This window comes from Opisthocomus hoazin, chromosome 1, assembly GCF_030867145.1.
Source record: "Opisthocomus hoazin isolate bOpiHoa1 chromosome 1, bOpiHoa1.hap1, whole genome shotgun sequence".
NCBI classification, from domain to species: domain Eukaryota; kingdom Metazoa; phylum Chordata; class Aves; order Opisthocomiformes; family Opisthocomidae; genus Opisthocomus; species Opisthocomus hoazin.
In genome coordinates this window covers 97,726,686-97,745,757 of record NC_134414.1, presented here as the reverse complement: position 1 = coordinate 97,745,757, position 19,072 = coordinate 97,726,686, and the positions used below count along the sequence as shown (strand labels likewise).

The window sequence follows — 19,072 nt, the reverse complement described above, 5'->3', positions numbered from 1 at the left end:
CAGAAGCTTCTGAAGGTGCATAATCAAATTGTGTTGGCTGCTTTTTGCAGTCATGGTACAACACACTGCATGGTCTTGCCTGGTATTTTTGGGGCCGAGCAGAAAAAACGCATTGGGGGTCAAGGCTTGTTTGAGGTGGTCGACAATGCTTCCAGGTTTTGTCAGCTTTTTTCATCTGTTCTCAAGCTTTAGGCAGCATTGTTGCTGTAAAAAATGGTGCCTGAAATACATGCATCGGTCTCCATTGCCACATGTTTTGAAAGATTTGTCCTCCAAATTTGCTTTTCTGTGATCTAAGTGTTTTAGACTAGAGGTTGTCTTAAAGATGTGCTGCACCTGCAGTGTCAATTGCTAGGTGCTTAGTTTCAGGGAGGAAGAAAGAACCGTTTGTTTACTCTGTGAATTGCATTAGTGGACTGCATAGGAGTATAGTCTCCAGCTACTTAGCCCTCCATTGTTTCTCCTCAGCAAAGACTGAAGCATGAAGCTTTCTAGAATGCTTTTTATTTTTGCATTTCCAGGTGCTTTGAGAGTATTAGAAGTATGAGACTCTCCATTTAAACTGGAGAAGCTGAAGACAAGCAGTTTGACTTGTAGACCACTCGCATACACAGGAGTGAATGTCACATTTCCATTGCCCCCATTCACTGTGGCATAAATGTATGGGAAAGAAGCTGTTGATTTTTCTTGCCTCCTAATGCAACTTTTTACCGTAAGTGGTGGAATGCAGAGAGAAGAGGCAGATGACTTTTTCTTCCCCTTTCACCCTCTGCCCCCCCCCCCCCAAAATCTAAAACTAACTCAAAATTAATCCTTCAAAATGACAGAATAATTCAGGCATGTACTAAGTTCTGTTACTGGTCATAGGAAAGCTCCTTTTGCCAGAAGTCATCATTTGAAACTGAGAAGGAAAAATTACTTGTAGCTGTATGGTAAAGGTCTTGAAAGTATGTGTTAGGCATGAGGACTAGAGATAAATGTAACACAGCTGGAGAATTGTGATAAAAAAACCCCTGTAAATAGGAGAAAGAGTTGCAAGGTAACGCTTTCATTTTCATGGTATTTACATATTCTGGGAAAAACGAGTTGGTTGTGTAGTATAGAAAAATCTGAAAATTACTCTGATCATGGCAGGTTTTTAAATAGCAACCAGGAGCTGTTAATGTTTAGAGCTACTTTCACAGTAGAGCTGTTTAATGTTTAATTTAAACATATTTGTAATATTAATGTTCTTCAATAATGACCAAAGATAGTTTTCTTTGCCATTTATTAAATAACTTTGTACATGCTTCCTAATATTTCCAAGGGGAGTTTATTTATCATAATATTATTATGGTTATAATGTTAATCTTCAGATTTGAAAGAGACTTTATGCCATTTGAAAAGAAAGGCATGTTCAAGTAGGATAGTTGCTCCATCTAGTGTCTTTTTCATTTAACAAATGTTAACGTAACAATTTTTTTTGAAAGGTAGTGTCCTTCATTTATTTGAAAATTCTTACATTTGGGATTCTAATGCTTCATTACTTAGGAAAGTTTGGGTTTATATAGAAAAATATGTCAAAGGAAAATGTATATAATGACTTATTGAGAGTGTTTTTTTGATAGCTATTGTTTCAAGTAGCCCATTACTGTCCAATGAATTATATTAGAACTAAATGCTGATTATTTAGCACTTTTACAGCAACTCTGTTGGACTGTTTGACCCTTAGTCTCTTACTGAAATGCAGCTTGTGCTCCTATATTGTTATCTGATGTTATGCAGCAAATCTAAACAGAGGAAAGCCATGTCTTAAATTTTCCTGGTGGTCCTTAGTTTCAGTGCTGTATCTATGCAGCCAGTGCCAGAGGAAAGGAAAAGGTGACCGAGACACAGCAGGATACTTTTCTGTTTTTTATAGGAGAAATAATTTATAAACATTTTCATTTAGAGTGTTAGAAGAAGTATGAGTATGTTGAGGTCTGTAAACACAGACGCTTTATAACTTCTTAGTGCTCATTGGTTTTTGACCCTTTATCCTGATTGTGATGTGAGAAATGGCATAGTGACAAATACACTGAGAAGGTATATCCTTCTTCACATTTAGTGTCTGAAATTATCTCCTATATTATAGGATTGGTATCAGTTGGCACTCACTGGAAGGCATGATGACTGGATTTAAAACTGCTTTGCATCTCTAGCCACTGGCTGTTTGCTGAACGCAAATGGTGTTAGTGAACATATGCTACATCAGTGTCTAGATTTTCATTTGCCTTAGCTGTAGGTGATTTACTTGAGTGTGAGAAATGTGATGGATCTATCAGAGGTTCTGCAAAGCATTACGTGTTACAATTCAGGAATTACTGCTCAGGCAGTGGTGTGAAGGACAGTTGGCTAAAGAAGGAGAACCATGAGATTAATAAGGTGATACTAGTGACATTCCTGAAGGAGATTTACACTTGGGATCAATCTAGTATTTTCTTTGATACCTGGGTGTGCATTACAGAAATGTGGTGGTCATAATGTTGATGAGGCTAAGCTGAATAATATCACAGGTGTAGAGGGAGGTCTAGGATGTCATTCAGAAAGGAAATAAAATTATTTGAAGACTAAACTAAAAAACTAGGAAGGGAAAAATATTTATTAGGACAAGAAAGCTGTTGAATTGGGAGATAAGAACAAGGCTATTTATCAACTAACAACTCATCAGCTACAAATGTAGAGCAGGAAGACAGACAGCAGGGAATTGGTTCGTCATAGAATAATTTTGCCAACGGGCATCATATACTGTGAAGTTGGTCTTTGACAGTTTTTAGGCAATGAAGACCTACAAGCTGAGGAACACCACTGGTGAGCTGGGCATTTCAGTTCAGCCATGGAAATGCATGAATTCAAGCATGTGGTTCTGGGATCAGAGTTGCATCATTCCCTGCCAGCTCAATGTGTGGGCAAATGGTCTTATAACTGCCCAAGATACACACTGGTGACATGCCTGGTGTGGTTTTGTTTGGGGAGGGAAGAAAAAAACAAACTAGCAAAGAAAAATGTGAGGCAGTTTCTATCTGTTGAAAGAAGAATGAAGTTCTGAAACCACTACCTAGTCACAGTAGCAATAACGTAGTAACAGTTTGAAGAAGAATTTTATTCAGCTTACAGAAGAGATTATACACGGTGATGGCTACAGGGTACTTTGTGACTTGTATTCCTATGTGAACTTGTACAACATTCAAGTTGTTTGCATAAATATGTGGAAGGTTGGTGCATGAGCGTTACTTCACTGTCATCATCTTACCATGGCAGTTTGTAAAAAAGGGGCAAAATTATGAGTTTAAAATACACCATTGTCTGTTGCTAGATCATGTTGGCTGTTAGAACCACATTAGGCATTTATAAGGTATATTGCACAGGTTTATAGTCTGTCAGCTCTTTGATTTTTAATAAAAATTGCATTTGTTTTTATTGTGAAATATAAACAAATTAGAAATTCCATGCACAGAAGGAGAAAAACAAAATGCAACTAGTTGTGAAATGCCTTAAAGGTGGGGTCTATCACTTATTTAATACAGAAAAGGAAGGGATAGTTAGAACAAGGAATCGTTTTTGAACAAGTACATGTGGTGATCTCAGCAAAAGAGTTTTGAATGGAAATCTGAAGTGGGCACATGGCTTGGTGTGATCCAGAAAATCAGTTTGTGGGGGACTTCCATAAACATTTGAATGGCATGGATTAAAAGTATGAATATGTTTTTTCAAATGTGCTCTGAAGTCAAAAGAGACTACTTGATCTCAGCTGACGTGCCGGCCTGTGGAGAGAGAGGGCGGTGGGAGCAGTAAAAGACAGTATCTCTCTTGTGGAATAACAGAATGAAAAACTAATTGGAAAACTAAACCATGAGTGCTCTGTAAAGAATAAATCGTCTGCTGAAGACTGAATTTTTAGGTGGGGATCAAACTCACAAGTGCGTTAAAGTAAGGTAATTATTTAGAGTAATTGTCTCAAGTGATTAGGCTTGAGTGTCTTCCATGGATTTATCTTAAGAAATTCTACATGCACTCAACTTTATTTGGTCAGAAAGGTAATACTGCATTACTTTTTTATGTCAAAAGTATTGTTGTACTTGGGAGATTTAAAGAGTGTATTGATCCTTTGATATCAATCTGAAATTAATATGGTTTGTAACTGCTCACAAAGGAAATGTCCAGTCATCACAGCGGAATGATTAAATACCATATTCTACCTGTATTTCCTGGTTTTATACAAGCTGAACATAAGAGAGAGAATATTTGTTTCCGAGGTAACTGAAAAATATCTTTATGTTAAGGATATTTATGTGCTGCAAAAAGCTACTTAGAATTAATCTGCTCACTCTTTATAGCCCTTTTTTAGGCAGGAAGCTGTGTTTGTGGAGTTATATTTATCTCCAGAAGGAACTGCAAGTGACAGAGCAATCTGTTATCTGAGATCAGCTCTTTCAAAAGATGCTGTCCACTGTGGCTAGTACTTACCACCGATCTGATGAATCTCTGGGCCATGGGATGTATTCCTGATTATTTTGTTGTACTGTTAAAACTGTCCCAAATTCTCCTATTCCTCTTCCAGGGAGGATGTTGCAGAGGCAGGGACTTACTACGTTTAGAATCATAGAATCATAGCTTGGAAAAGACCTCTAAGATCATCAAGTCCAACCGTCTGCCCAACAACATGCTTACTAAACCATATCCCAAAGTGCCACGTCTACACGTTTTTTGAACACCTCCAGGGATGGGGACTCAACCACCTCCCTGGACAGCTTGCTCCAATGTCTGACCACTCTTTCAGTAAAGAAATTTTTCCTAACATCTAATCTAAACCTCCCCTGATGCAGCTTGAGGCCATTGCCTCTCATCCTATTGCTAGTTGCCTGCCTCAATACAACCTCCTTTCAGGTAGTTGTAGAGAGCAATAAGGTTGCCCCTCAACCTCCCCTTCTCCAGACTAAACAGCCCCACCTCCCTCAGTTGCTCCTCATCAGATTTGTTCTCTAGACCACCTCACCAGCCTCGTTGCCCTTCTCTGGACATGCTCCAGCAACTCAACGCCTTTCTTGTAGTGAGGGGCCCAAAAGTGAACACAGTACTCCAGGTGTGGCCTCACAAGTGCTGAGTACAGGAGCACGATCACCTCCCTACTCCTGCTGGCCACACTATTCCTGATACAAGCCAGGATGCCGTGGGCCTTCTTGGCCACCTGGGCACACTGCTGGCTCATGTTCAGCTGGCTGTCAACCAACACTCCCAGGTCCATTTACGCTGGGCAGCTTTTCAGCCACTCCTCCCCAAGCCTGAAGCGTTGCATGGGGTTGTTGTGACCCAAGTGCAGGACCCAGCACTTGGCCTTGTTGAACCTCATACAGTTGGCCTCAGCCCATCGATCCAGTCTGTCCAGATCTCTCTGCAGAGCCTTCCTACCCTCAAGCAGCCCAGCTTGGTGTCATCTGCAAACTTACTGAGGGACCACTCAATCCCCTCATCCAGATTATTGATAAAGATGTTAAGACCGGACCCAGAACTGAGCCCTGGGGAACACCACGTGTGACCAGTTGCCAGCTGGATTTAACTCGATTCACCACCACTCTCTGCACATGGCCATTTTGCTCTGTCAATTTCCAGCCTATACCTGCCTAATACAAGGCTATTCTTTAGAAAGTGGGTTTCTGAGGTCCTGCTTATCTGCAGTTTGACAATGGAGTGAACACCAGAAGTAATACAACTGTGCCTGCAGTCAAGGCAGTTTGCTACTGAGCCACTGGTAAACTCGCCTTTGTTGTTATCAGATATCTGATGTTCTGTGATCTTCTCCAGTTTACTGCTGCATCGTGCCAGTGCTATAAAACGTCTTAGTTACCACAATAGCTGACAGCAGTGAGAGAGACAGCTTCAACTATAGATTTAAGGAAAGTGAAAGAAAAGGTCGTTAATTTCTTTGTCTGTGTGGTTGCTGACAACGAGAGTGGGTAATGGAGAGCATACTGAAAGCAGGGAGTGGCAACAATTTCCCGAACCTGGACTGCTAATTTTGTGGGACTGGTTTGTACAGTGCTTACTGAGTTTGAAGAACCAAAGGTGTAGAGGGTGGCAGTCCCATGTAGTTGAGGACCTGTAGGCTGACCAAATTCTGTCTTCACTGTTAAAACAGGTTTCCTTGTTTCTCATTTTGTCTGTGTTGCTGACAAGCCCCGAATCAAATACTTGTGTGAAACATAGGGCTACTACTCTGTCTTTCTGAAAAAAAAATATGTACTGGATTTGGGGGCTTCCCTGTATCTCAGCAATTGTCAAATGACATAACAGTCCTTATGCAGCTGCTCTAATTTGACTAACCTAAGATGAGCCACCAGTATGCCCTGGCTGCCAAGAAAGTTAATGGGATCCTGGGAAGCATTAGGAGGAGTGTGGCCAGCAGGTCAAGGGAAGTTCTCCTTCCCCTCTACACTGCCCTGGTGAGGCCCCATCAGGAATGGTCTGTCCAGTTCTGGGCTCCCCACTTCAAGAAAGATGAGGAGCTGCTGGAGAGAGTCCAGCGGAGGGCTACAAGGATGGTGAGGGGACTGCAGCATCTCTCCTACAAGGAGAGGCTGAGGGAGCTGGGCTTGTTCAGCCTGAAGAAGAGAAGGCTGAGAGGGGACCTAATAAGTGTTTATAAGTATCTCAGGGGTGGGTGTCAGGAGGACAGGGCCAGACTCTTTTCAGTGGTGCCCAGCGACAGGACAAGGGGCAATGGGCACAGACTGAAGCACAGGAAGTTCCGTCTGAACATGAGGAAAAACTTCTTCCCTCCGAGGGTGACGGAGCACTGGAACAGGCTGCCCAGGAAGGTGGTGGAGTCTCCTTCTCTGGAGATATTCAAGACCTGCCTGGACAAGGTCCTATGCAGCCTGCTGTAGGTAACCCTCGGCAGGAGGGTTGGACTAGGTGATCCCCAGAGGTCCCTTCCAACCCCTACCATTCTGTGATTCCTTACTGTGGACTTCAGGAACTCTATTTTTTCCTAGAAACTACTTTGGTAGAACTCCACATCACTGGTCATCCTTATGTTGGGCAGAGATGTGGCAGTTGTCATTAGATCTTGAATACGCGTAATTATATACAGAATTGTATTAAGAAGAACTATGATTTTAATCGTTGATGTTTTTATGTTGTAATCCAGTCTATTAGCTTTAAAATTGGGTGTTCTAGGTTGTGTTGAACAGTCTGAAGTTATTGTTGCAAAACCACACGTTCTTCATTCTGCTGAAGTCAGTGGGATTAGACAAGCAGTTAGTGCTTGCAACTTGTTGAATACACAATATTCCAGTTTTATGTGAGTACTGCATTTCATAGTTTTGCTGTCTCCTAGTCTTAAAATTTCATGAGAACATTTATTAAATATGCAGTTATTATATGCAGAACAGAGGATAACATCATATTTCAAGAATTACAATTGATTTAATGTCACATAGGATCAGAAATACAGCTGAGGTAGGAATCTCTTAACTGGCAGAGCAGTTCAATTTCAGGGATTAGAATTCCCTGAACCATCTGGGAATTTTGTTTTGTCTTCCACCTCTGAACTTGTGATTCTTTATAAAATGAAGATCTCTGCACCTTCCATTACTTCACAATCATATTTTTTTCTCCTTTAATGAGTGTTCAAATAGTATTATTAGGAGTAGTTTTATCAACATTATTTCCAAGAGTTTATAATTTGAATATAGAATATTGGGCTGGAATTAAGGCAGGGTGTGATTCTTCTTTCTTCTGCTTTCATTATTTATTTCTCTTTCTTTCAACTTGTGTTGTTAAATGGAGTCACAAAGATCACAGTGGAGAAGTGAAAAAGGAAGGCATAAATATTAGATCACATTTCTGCATATGTAGATTTCTGTAGCGCCTGATTTTACCTTACGTCCATGTATTTCAATTCTTATATATATGTGTATTTTTAATAAAAGAATTAATCCTTCCAAAGATATAATTGTCATTAAAGTTCTTGATTTTAGTAGATTTTCAATTGTATGTAAATGATAGAACCTATATTTACAAAGCGAACTAAAAGATACAGCGATTTTTTTTTTCTAGGTCTTTCTGTTCTATTGCTTTCATTGTATTGTTGCAACAGGAAAATCAGTTACAAAGTAGATATAAATATTAGAACATACAGTGCAATAAAGAAATGCAATCAAAAATACAGTGTGGCACAACTGAAAAAAACATTGTCTCAAGTCTCTTATTTTAAAAACTTCATGGTTTGATTTTTTTTACAGATAGTAATTTAAATATCTGTGTATGGTAACCCTCATTTGAGCTGCTGCCTTTTGAATAAGTAACAAAAACGAAGAGCAGTTTTGAAGGAGTTGATGAAAGAATCTAGACTGTAATAAAAAGGACTGTACAGTAAAAACTATTTAAAAAGTATATACAGAGTTGAGGATCTTAATTTCCAGTTTCCAAAGTTTGAGCTGTAAGAAAATTATAGTTTATCGTTGATTAGTAATTCCATTCTACAACAAATCTGAGTCAATTGGAACAGACTCCTTTCTAATGGTCAAATTTCCTGCTTGAATATCCTTCATAATATCATCAGCACAAGCTGGGACAGAAATCTTGGGGGTGTGAATGTTGCATTTGGTCAGCTGGATAGGCCTTACGTCCTCAGCTGAGCCAGCAGGGCTTGTGGTACACTTTCTTCATTGACAGCCACTTGTTTCATGTCTTCCAAAAACATCAGCTTGTAAAATTAGAATCCTTGTTGTGAAAGTTGTTGCATCTGTTCAGCTGTCAAATTAGGGTCATAAAAATGAAACAGTATTTCTATGTTTCCAAATTTAGAGTGATTAATTTTATGAGCTATCTGATGAAATATGGGGGAGGAGGTGTGGGGGCGGTGTTAAAACTGTCTTTTGCTGAGCAAAATTGTTGCTTATTCACTTGTTTAAACAACCAGTTAAACGTGTTTACTGTCGATCCTGTTTTCAGAAACTTTGTGGAAATGAAATGTCTTGTTGCACTTCTCTGTCTCTTAGGTTTGACTCGGACACAACAGAGCTCCACAGCTGGATGACCCGCTCAGAAGCAGTGCTTCAGAGTCCCGAGTTTGCAATATATCGAAAAGAAGGCAATCTCTCAGATCTCAGAGAAAAAGTCAATGTAGGAGAAAGTACTCACATATGTGTCTGTTAGTTTGTATTAGCTTGTCGAAGTGCTTTCAAAGTCCAAGTTTAAATGAGTTCAAACGTAGAGTGATAAGCATTGATTGTCCGTCTGTCCAGGAGAAATTTAGAAGCACTCACTCTTTCTGTGAATTTCTGATTTTGGCACCAAATACACAGGCTGTCTCAATACAGAGATCTTTTTGTATTCATGCATATTCATTTTTAATTAAGGTATTCTAGATTCATGAAAGTCTTTGGTAAAGTTGAATCAAAGCCTATATATTAAATATGCATTATCATTCTATACTAGCAGCTTAATTTGACGTTATACATACATGAATTGAAGGATGTGAGAAATGTCAGCTTTTAGTCAATGGTAAAGAAAATATGTATCTATTTCTTTTTACAGAGCTGTAAAATATACCTGAAAATCCAAATTTTTTTAATATATATATATATATATTTTTTTTTCCTCTGTAGTACCACGCCTAAACCAAAACTGTTTCTTTTCTACTTTTGGCAAAATGAATGATTCTGCACTGCTTAAGGAGTAACTGTGTTTGTGTATATGTTTCACATACTATGAATTTAGCTCTTGAAAACTAAACTATTACAATTTTTCTTCCATGTTTAATTTTTGTAGATAGGTGCAAAAATGCATGTGTTTTCTAATTGAGAGAAATGGAACTTCCTTTTATAATTACATCTTATATCATCATAGTATATTGTGGAACTTAATTAAAATATATGGTGATACATACTCCTAGAACACCAACAGATGGAACAAAGTTACTGTATTGAAGTTAGTTTTGCTGCTGGTTTTTTTCACTGTCTGCTTGTCAGTCCTAAATCAGCTATGATAAGAGTGAGGAACACTGAATTTTGTGACTGTAAGCATAGCTTTTAAAATTTTATGTTAAATCATAGTTTTCTTGCAATAATTTTAATTATTAATGTTGTCATAATACTACTGCTAGTAATTATCCATTAGACATTAATATCCTGAATTTAGTTCATGGCATTAAAAAATATGCAAAATGGATCAAAAACACAGAGAAGATTTGATGGGTTCAAATGCTTCCATACTGAGGTAATGGGATTCATTTAATACATACAGTATTAACAGATATACAGTTAATTTTCTGAGTGCTTCAATCTTCATTGTAGGTAAAATTTAAAAAGAAATAGGACAGGGAGAAAGAAAACACTCTTGTCTCCCCTTCATATGTTCCCATTTTGAGGAACATAACAATTTGAAGGATGGCAGATTAGCTCATCTTGACCTATATGTTACCCTGGATTCCTGCACTGTCAGGTTTCTGCAACCAACATGATGTTCCACCTCATATTGTGAGTTTGTCAGTTTCAAAAACTTTATAAAAGCATTAAAGGATCTAGAAGCCATGGTACGCCTTGCTCCTTCTTTCCTTTCTTTGCTTCCAAAGAGATGGTGATCACTGGAAGTAAAGGGGTGGAGGTAGGTGAACCACAGACCCTCCTCTGGTCCCAGGTGGAGTTCCCAGCAACTCTTGCCTTGCCTTCGTTGGTAGGGAGGAAGAACATTGGGACTGGGAGGCCACTACCTACCACATTTGTTCAGATCTCATTTAGGTTGGTGAAAACATATGTAATACTGGAAGAAGAGGCAGGGAGGGAAAAGAGGAGTGCAATTTGACTAGTGCACAGGCATGGTAAGTATGAATTCAAGACACTACAAATAGGAGGAGATATTTCAGATGTTTTTTGACCTCCTTGGAAAATGAGTAACTGGATGGTTAAACCAATTTCCAGCTTCTTTACTGAAAAGTAGTACAGAAAAAGGATCTGTTTGGTATCAAGAGGGGTATGAGACAAATCAGTAAATCTGAATAAAAGTAAGAGAAATGAACGTGTATCCTTCATTAACATTGAAAATATTTTCAAAGACCAAGATTGGTTTTAATTTCACAGAGTATCACTGCTTTTAAAATGAACATTTTATTGATAAAATCAAGTTACATGTAGAATTTTCTAGATGTTTTAAAGGAGAAAATATTCTAATTTCTTGTATTAAGCTGATAGAACTCTGAAAGATGGTACTTGACAAGTACTACATAGATTCTGTGTTGAACAGTTTTCAGTTAGTGGAAGTCTTTGTACATGGTTTTTGAAGAAAAAAAAAAAGGGGGGGGGGGGCAATAAAAACCAGGTTTTTAAAATACTGGGTTTTAAAGGTTGTCCTGACCTGACTTTTCCTGGTCTGGTCTCTGTCTCCATCCATGAAGCTAGTAGCCAAAGCAGCAAATACTGTCCAGTTCATTCATTTGAACAGTTTCATCATTGCTTGTTTGTTTCGTTTCCAACTCCTGCAAGATGAGCCTCCAATCAATGGAAAAGAAGATAGCATGGGTTTTAATATATCATAATCTCTAGTAAAGTTGTAGAAGACTTATAAAAAGGATGAAATGCCAAAAAGGAAAATATATGTTAATGATAATTGAAAAAGATTGAATTGTACTGACATACATAGTCCTACCCCAGTGTTGTATTTATACATGCATTCGTACAACCACGTACACAAGCATGCAGAAGTCCCATCTTGCCCTGACTGGCTATCATTTAGTTTGCTCTGTATATGACAATATTCATATTGGTGTAGCACAGAACACCTGTGCTAGGCTGATGTCAGTCCTGCCATTTACTACCAGCCATGGTAGGTGCTGAGTCCTAGGGCCTTTTTCTAGTGATTTTCTTTTCTGCTGTGCTTTTGAGAACAGGTTACAAGTTGAATGATTTTTTTTTTTTTTTTTTCTTGTGGCAGCCTTCTCCTGCTCATCATTTTTCTTGGATGAGGGGGCACTTCCATATGATACAGTGGAAGTGCATCTGCTGTAGGATAGAGGGATGCAGACTTCAGAAACAACAGCTGCAAGGAAAGCTCTTTTGCCATCATTGATGATTCATGGAGTTCAAAAGCCTGCTCCCATCCCACCTCAGAAGAGGGCTGGGGGAGACTGAGCCAAGAGCAGGCTGTATGAAATGCACTGACTGTGTTTGCTAAGCCAGCTGCTCTTCAGATACTGACAGGAAATTAGCCTTCGGTAGATGTATTAAGTAGACTGAATATATTAGACATGCACAAAAAGTCCATTCCTATGTCTGCAAAAATATTTATAGCTCTTCCCTGTGACAAAAGATATTTGCCTTACCTAGCCAGAGAGACTGGATGCCAAAAGTATAGAAGTTTCATTGTGGAACAGCCATAGTACTCCTAAGTAATGAAGACATCCAAGCATTAATGCTGAAAACAGTGTTACCCTGCATCACACTGTTAACATTTTCCAGTTAGTACATATGTTTTACTAAAAACAGACCTAAGAATGACTCAAGCCTTTTTTGTTTTTTTTTTAAGCCATAATGAGCTTTCGATATTGCAAGTTCAAATATATGAAGGTTCAGGTGCAAAAAATTAGGACTTGCTAGATAGAAAATCCTGCTTAATAAGTCAGATTTGAGACTATAAATCAATAGAATGACTATAAAACTCCTTGAAAAGAGTTTTGATTAGCCAAGAAGAATTACCTAGAAATTCAGAATCAGAGGTAAATATACAAGGAACAGATGTAACAGAAAATGTCGGATATCCTAGACAATTAAATTTGTTCTCTTGACATTCTCAAAAGCCTTGTTCTCATTTGTTCTTCTTGTTTTAGTGACCTTTTTCAGACATGCTTTGTTGGGCCTGGATATTTGAAAGCTGAATCACTGTCAGAGCCAGTGATGATAATGTTGCCATCTCCTGCCCTCAGGGGTAATTGATCGGAGTCACAGGAGGTCAGGGAGTACTGCTACCAGCATCCTTTCACAGACCTCTCAAAACAGGATGTTGATTTGGTATGAATAACATCCAGATTCCTCAGACCATCAGCGTTTTCTAGGTTATGAAGTCATTTAACTGCCAACTAAAATCTCAGGGTTGAATAAAACGCTCAGCGTTGTGAAAATAGCCTCTTCACCTTTGGCTGGCATTTAGCTAAACATGAATTTTTAGTTTTATTCAATCAGATATAACTAGGCTATTGCACACCTGCATTGCCGGTTACAAAATAGTCCGAAAGACAATTAATCCTCGACTGGATGAAAGCCTGTAAAGGTAGCTTTTCTTCTTATATTGGTGTATTTTTTCTGAACAATGTTTTAGAGAAAACAAAAAGAGTAGAAAAAGGGAAAGTTATATATTTGTAAATATTTTGAAGTGACTTGGCAGCAACCACTACTTTTCGTCAAAAAAAGTGTTGATTACAATGAGCAGAATCTAAGAGTTTCAAAACTTCACAAACCTCTTCAAACTTATCTCAGCCTACTTGTGTCACAAGTGAACCTGAATCTAGAGCCTTATGCCTTTTAGTAAAGAAAAAAAATGAACAAAACAGAGCCAAAGAGAGAAAGAAGAGGTGTTACGGGACTCCTACTCCTTTCATTCCTAGGCACTTTACACGTGCTTATGGAAATCCTTCTTCTGAGGGGTTTAAAAATCCAAGACATAGTTGCGGGTTCCGCAAACAATGGCAGTGTGTACAGAGTGATGGCAGGACTATGTGGTTAGTGCTATGAATTAACTAGGGTGAATTTCCTCCTTTCTCCCAGGTTCAGGTAATTTGTCTTTGTATGAGTAACAAGAGGATAGTCATTTCTCCTTTGGCTAGCATTGTGCTTTCTGTATGTAAGCATATGTCATCCTGTAACCAATGTTAGACCTTCATTTTTATAATACATGTGAATTACATAAAAATGAATGGAGAAAAGTGATTGACAGAAAGTTTTATATGTACCAAATTTTCATGTTCGTTTAAGGGTATCACATATAATGCTTATATTTCCTGTCAGGACCTTGAAACATTAATCTTTGTTTCTACACATTTTTCTGCACGCACAGCGTAGTACTGGACATTGAAAGTTTCTCTGCCCCAGGCTCTGATGTCATATTACTTTTATATTTCAAAAAGTCAATTTTTAATATATTTTAGGGGGTTCTTTTATGATTCGTTTGTGCTCACTACAGTTGCACTCATGATAATTACACATCTGGCATTACAGATGGAGTAAAATTATTTTCAGTATATTTTAGTGTTTTTATGATTCCTTTGAGTTCTCTGTAGTTAGACTCATGCTAATTATACCTGGCATTATAGACGGAGTAGTAGTAATTAAGATTCTATAAGAAATTTTAGAACTCTGAAGAGAATTAATAGACTACTTTTTCAATTTGGAAAATATTTAAATTGTGCAGTGGAATGGTAGGAAACTTTATTGACCTACAAAAACTATAAATAACTAATACAGTTATCTTCAACTCATTAGGATTATACTTCATAAATTTTCAGTGTCAATTTAGCGCTATATATGTCTAGAAAATAAAAAATATTCCCACACTTGATTCTTCTCTAAATAGCCTTTCTTTATATATTTTATTTATATAGAGTTGTATTGTTGAAAGCATTTGATAGAAGCTTTGTCACATTGTTAGAAAGCCTGCTATTTAATAATTTCTATATGCAGCAATGAAGGGCAGTTATAACTACCCTGTGAAAAATGTGAACTTAACTGAAAATCTCTCAAAGGTTCTGAGCATCTCCTCACCTAGCAAGTCTTCCAGGGAGCTGCTTCTTATTAAACTGAAGATGTTTTAAGCATCACACTTTAAAAGTTACTTTAAGAGAGTTTATTCAAAGGTGTTTAAATTACTTCCTCCTAAGCATAGCAATCTATTTGAAAAATAACATTTTCAAATGCAAGTGTGTGAGGTTATTCTACTAAATGTGTTCTTAGACACCTACTTAAGGTTTCTTTCCAGTTCTAAGGAATCTTTTCCCCTGAAGAGTCAAGTCACACAGAGTATACCTTTGCTGGGGAAATAAACACGTTGATTGGGAAGCCTAGGGGGGTCAACCGGAGAAGCCATAGCCAGGGTTGTGTGTTACCTTTCCATAAATGCCATGTAGGATTTGCAGTGGCACATCATTTTGTATGTGTGTATCCGCTGCGACAGTGAGGGACTCTGACTTAAGAGAGACTCTGTTGGTCCGGGAGGTATGTAGTCTGGAGTTTTTTTGGTAGCAGACTTGGCTGTGGCCCTGTGTTGCTTCTTTGGGCTTCTGCTTTAAAGCTTCTAAATCATACCTGAATTATAAAACTAAATTAATTTAAAATCAATGGTATGACTTCATTATGTTAATTATGAGACAGCGTTGAGGGGCTGTCAGATCTAAAATGGTTATGTTTTCCGTCTGTATTGCTACCAATGCAGAATGAAATTAGAAACTTAGATTCCTAATATATTCTGAAACTTCACCAGCTAGCCTTTACCAGCCATTACTAGCTAGCCTGAGTGCTAGCCGCAACGTGGGTGAGAAATTTTTCAGTACGGAAAGGTGAATTGAGAGTGTTAGACACCATACCTAACTAGAAGCCTGTGTTAATTCTGCAGTTAACTCTCATTCTTACTTGGTAGCTCATATACGGGTGTCTGCTATATATGTTCATATAGATGTTAGATATCTAATATGCATTTTGCAGGGGTTTTTTTGCCAACAAAAAAAAGTAAGCAATCAAATGGGTATATGGGTTCAATACTCTAGTATGCCATGAAAACCTGTAATTTGGTTAGCATGCTCAGTTCCTGCTGTTATCAATAGGAGTCATATGAGAAATGAGCAAATCTGTTCTTCCACAAGGAATTTCTGTTGAACGCATATTTTTATTCTGAAATGTTGGGCTTTGAATAGCTCTTAATTTGTATGTCTTTTATTTGTCTGTAAAATACGGATGCATATCATTTGTCAACTCTGTGTTGTTCTGATTCTCAGTTTATGTATATGACTTTATGACTGAATGCCTTCCTGATGGTACGTGGCACTTGCTGCTTTCATTGCAAACTGGGAGTCTGGCAGGGCAATATCACAGCTTAAATGGTCTTGAGAAATCAGAAGACATCCCTGAGATTAATTACTTTTTTCTTCAAAATCCGTCTGTTGAAATACTCACCTTTCCTGTCATGCTGCAGGCCATCCAGCGAGAAAAGCCTGAGAAGTACAGAAAACTGCAAGATGCCAGCAGATCAGCTGAGGCCCTGGTGGAACAGATGGTGAATGGTAATTACATGGGAGTTGATTTAGATAATCTTCTTGGTGATTTGATAAATGCACAGGTTCATATTTATCACCAGAAATATATTAGCAAATACTGTCTAAATGGAACAGTAAAGTAATATTACCTTATATTTCCTTTATTATTTCTGAATGTTTAATCTGTTAATTAGAAAAGAGAAAGAAATTTTACCACTTTAGTACCATGAAAAGAAGTGTGTGTAAAACGTGCTTGCAGTCGTGAACTTTATATTAATAATCTGTTCTGTGCAGACCTAAGTTGTAATCTTATTTTTGGAGTATGCTAAGCTTTTGAAGGTACGTTAATTCATCTGACTTATAAAGGTCTGAAGGCATTACACTGAACAGTTTGGAAAAAGTTCTTCTGACTTAGAATATATGATGTATGTTTTGTAATATATGTATTGCTGTAATGTTCTGTATTATAGAAAATACAAGATTTTATTGGGTTTTGAAAGAGATTTTTGGCATTCAGCTTTTCAAAGATAACAAATGTTAAAGCTTAGGCAACTCTTAAGGAAAATTATTTGTAAGTTTTTTATTTTTATTCTTGATTTTTTTTTTAATATATATTCTGTTATGTCATTCTTTGGAACTTTCAGCTACTTTTAAGGGAAAAAGAAAAGCCAAAGAAAGGTAGATGGGAGTAGAATTGTAAGACATGCCCTTGTCCTTGATATTAAAGAAAGTCTAATTTTGCAATAAAATGTTAAACATAGGCCAACATCTGGCGTACTGATATGATTACCAGAAATATAGATGTTGAATGCACTGAGCTTCAGAACATGTATTTTATATTAAAATGTTATAATGATGGTCCAAGAACTTAATCACTAAAAATTAAATGATCAGAGTTTGAGGTACTAACTGGCCAAACAAATTTGATGGAATCAAGTATGAAGATGTAATATTTTGATAGTGACCATATTTAATGTAAGGGGCATATTTAATTATCATTACTGTAACAACTGTTGCAAGGGTTCCCTTTCTAGACTCAGTCAATAAACTGAAGGGAGTCTGGTGACACGTGCACCCTCTTTGCAATCATTTGGGAAGTTTTCCATGGCTGAGCATAGAAAAAATTCTGTCGATTTTTTTGGACATATTTTCTGCCAGGGAGAACTGGTTGTACAGGACTTTTAAGGCCATATTTGAAATTTGTGTGCTGCCACATCACAGTTGGTATTTTTGGCGGAATTTGTCTAGGTCACATTTAGCAGTGCCTCACTCTTCCTTTGGCCAAATGAAGACTTGCACCTCAAGAATTCCAGCTTCGATTTGTTTACATTATGTAGTACTTTCTAATGACTGTTTGTGGTTCTAGTTGCAGAAATCACTAGCACATTATATACTACTTTTCCGGTACTGTATTACCTCCCTGTCTAGTATCAAATAGATTTACTTTCTATCTTAACTATTGCCATGTGGTTTTAACTCAAGGTTCTCTTTTTTCTCCTTCAGTCCATGGGTCTATGCTTATTCATGGTTTATCGGTTTTGTGATCTCAACGGTAGCTAGATGTGGGTATAAATATTTCCAGTATCTCCCAAATCAGACTTTTTTTTAGGAAGCATGTCTTCCAGTTGGGGTGCAAGCACAGGGTAGACTAGCTAAGCCAGCGTGACTTTACCTGTTTGCTGTCAACTGCCCCGAGCTCTGTATCATGCCGTATATCATGGTAGCCCTGGTAGCAAGAATTTTCTAGTAAGGATGACAGGTTAATTGCCTGTGAGAATGAAGATCCTTTTTTTGTCATGGTTTTAGGGAAGAAACAATTCCATTAAAAAAAGAAACAGCTTCTCTGGGTTTGAAGCCTAAAATGTTTACCGGACCTTCAGCTACTCCACTGCTGCAAAGGCGATTTGAAGAATAGTGTATGAAATGGTTAAATAATTCAGTAATCACCACTAGGTGGGAGTGGTAGAGAGTAGAACTAAATAATTAACATTAGTTGAAGAGAACTGTAAAATAATTTTAACAAAGAATTTGCAAATGGAATATCTTGTTAGGTGTTCAGAATTGCCCTTTGAGTGTAAAGGAAGCTGACTGCAATGTTCAGCCTTTGACCTTTTTAAATAAAACAAATTTTCAATTTGTCTTTTCTTCCAAATCATTAAGATTTAATGAAATTGCAACTAATGAGATTGTCCCTAAATTGATATTGAACTAAAAGCTATGTAAAAAAAGTAAATTAACTTTAAACCTACATCTCAAACTATAGTAAATTTATGCAGCTTTGTATTTTCCACAGTAACTCAGCTAAATTTCTTTAGTCTTTGTGTGGCTTGTGGAAATTAATTTGGAACATACATTCTTCATCTCTGGGTTTTTTTGTTGATTTCTGAGTTCACTAAGAACAAGAGGAAAGGATGTACCATAGGAAAGCCAGCAGAGCAGACTGACTATACCTAACATACCTTTCTGTTCTAATGCTGGAACTCTTCCGTAATATGGGAAGGAACTGGAATTAATGCACCTTATTTGTGCCTTATCCTTTTTGCCTGATATGTGGGAGACATGCAGTTTAACATCTAGTGGAGGGAAGGTGTACTGTGTTAGCTTGAATGAAAAACCTTTTTAACTATCACAATTTACAAATCAAAAATGATGATGCTCTCATTATTCTGTGCAGTACTTTTCTTTAGGGAAATCAGTCAGTGATACAATTGATTTTTACGCATTTGCAGAGTAATCTATAATTAAAAGACTATACAAGGCAAACAAATTTAAGGCACAGATCAGTGGTGAAGTCGAGTAATGACAAATAACTGCATTGTT

At 37.6% G+C, this 19,072-nt stretch overlaps 1 protein-coding gene across 17 annotated transcripts in view; it reads left to right on the top strand.

The window, feature by feature from the left end:
• The window catches only part of DMD (dystrophin), a 1,341,705-nt gene that overhangs the window by 553,074 nt on the left and 769,559 nt on the right, over positions 1–19,072 (top strand). For all 17 annotated transcript variants that reach the window (XM_075430270.1, XM_075430262.1, XM_075430225.1 and 14 more), the window contains 2 exons: positions 9,021–9,144; positions 16,192–16,279. In XM_075430270.1, coding sequence (XP_075286385.1) covers positions 9,021–9,144; positions 16,192–16,279 — 212 coding nt within the window. The remainder of the gene's footprint in view (positions 1–9,020; positions 9,145–16,191; positions 16,280–19,072) is intronic.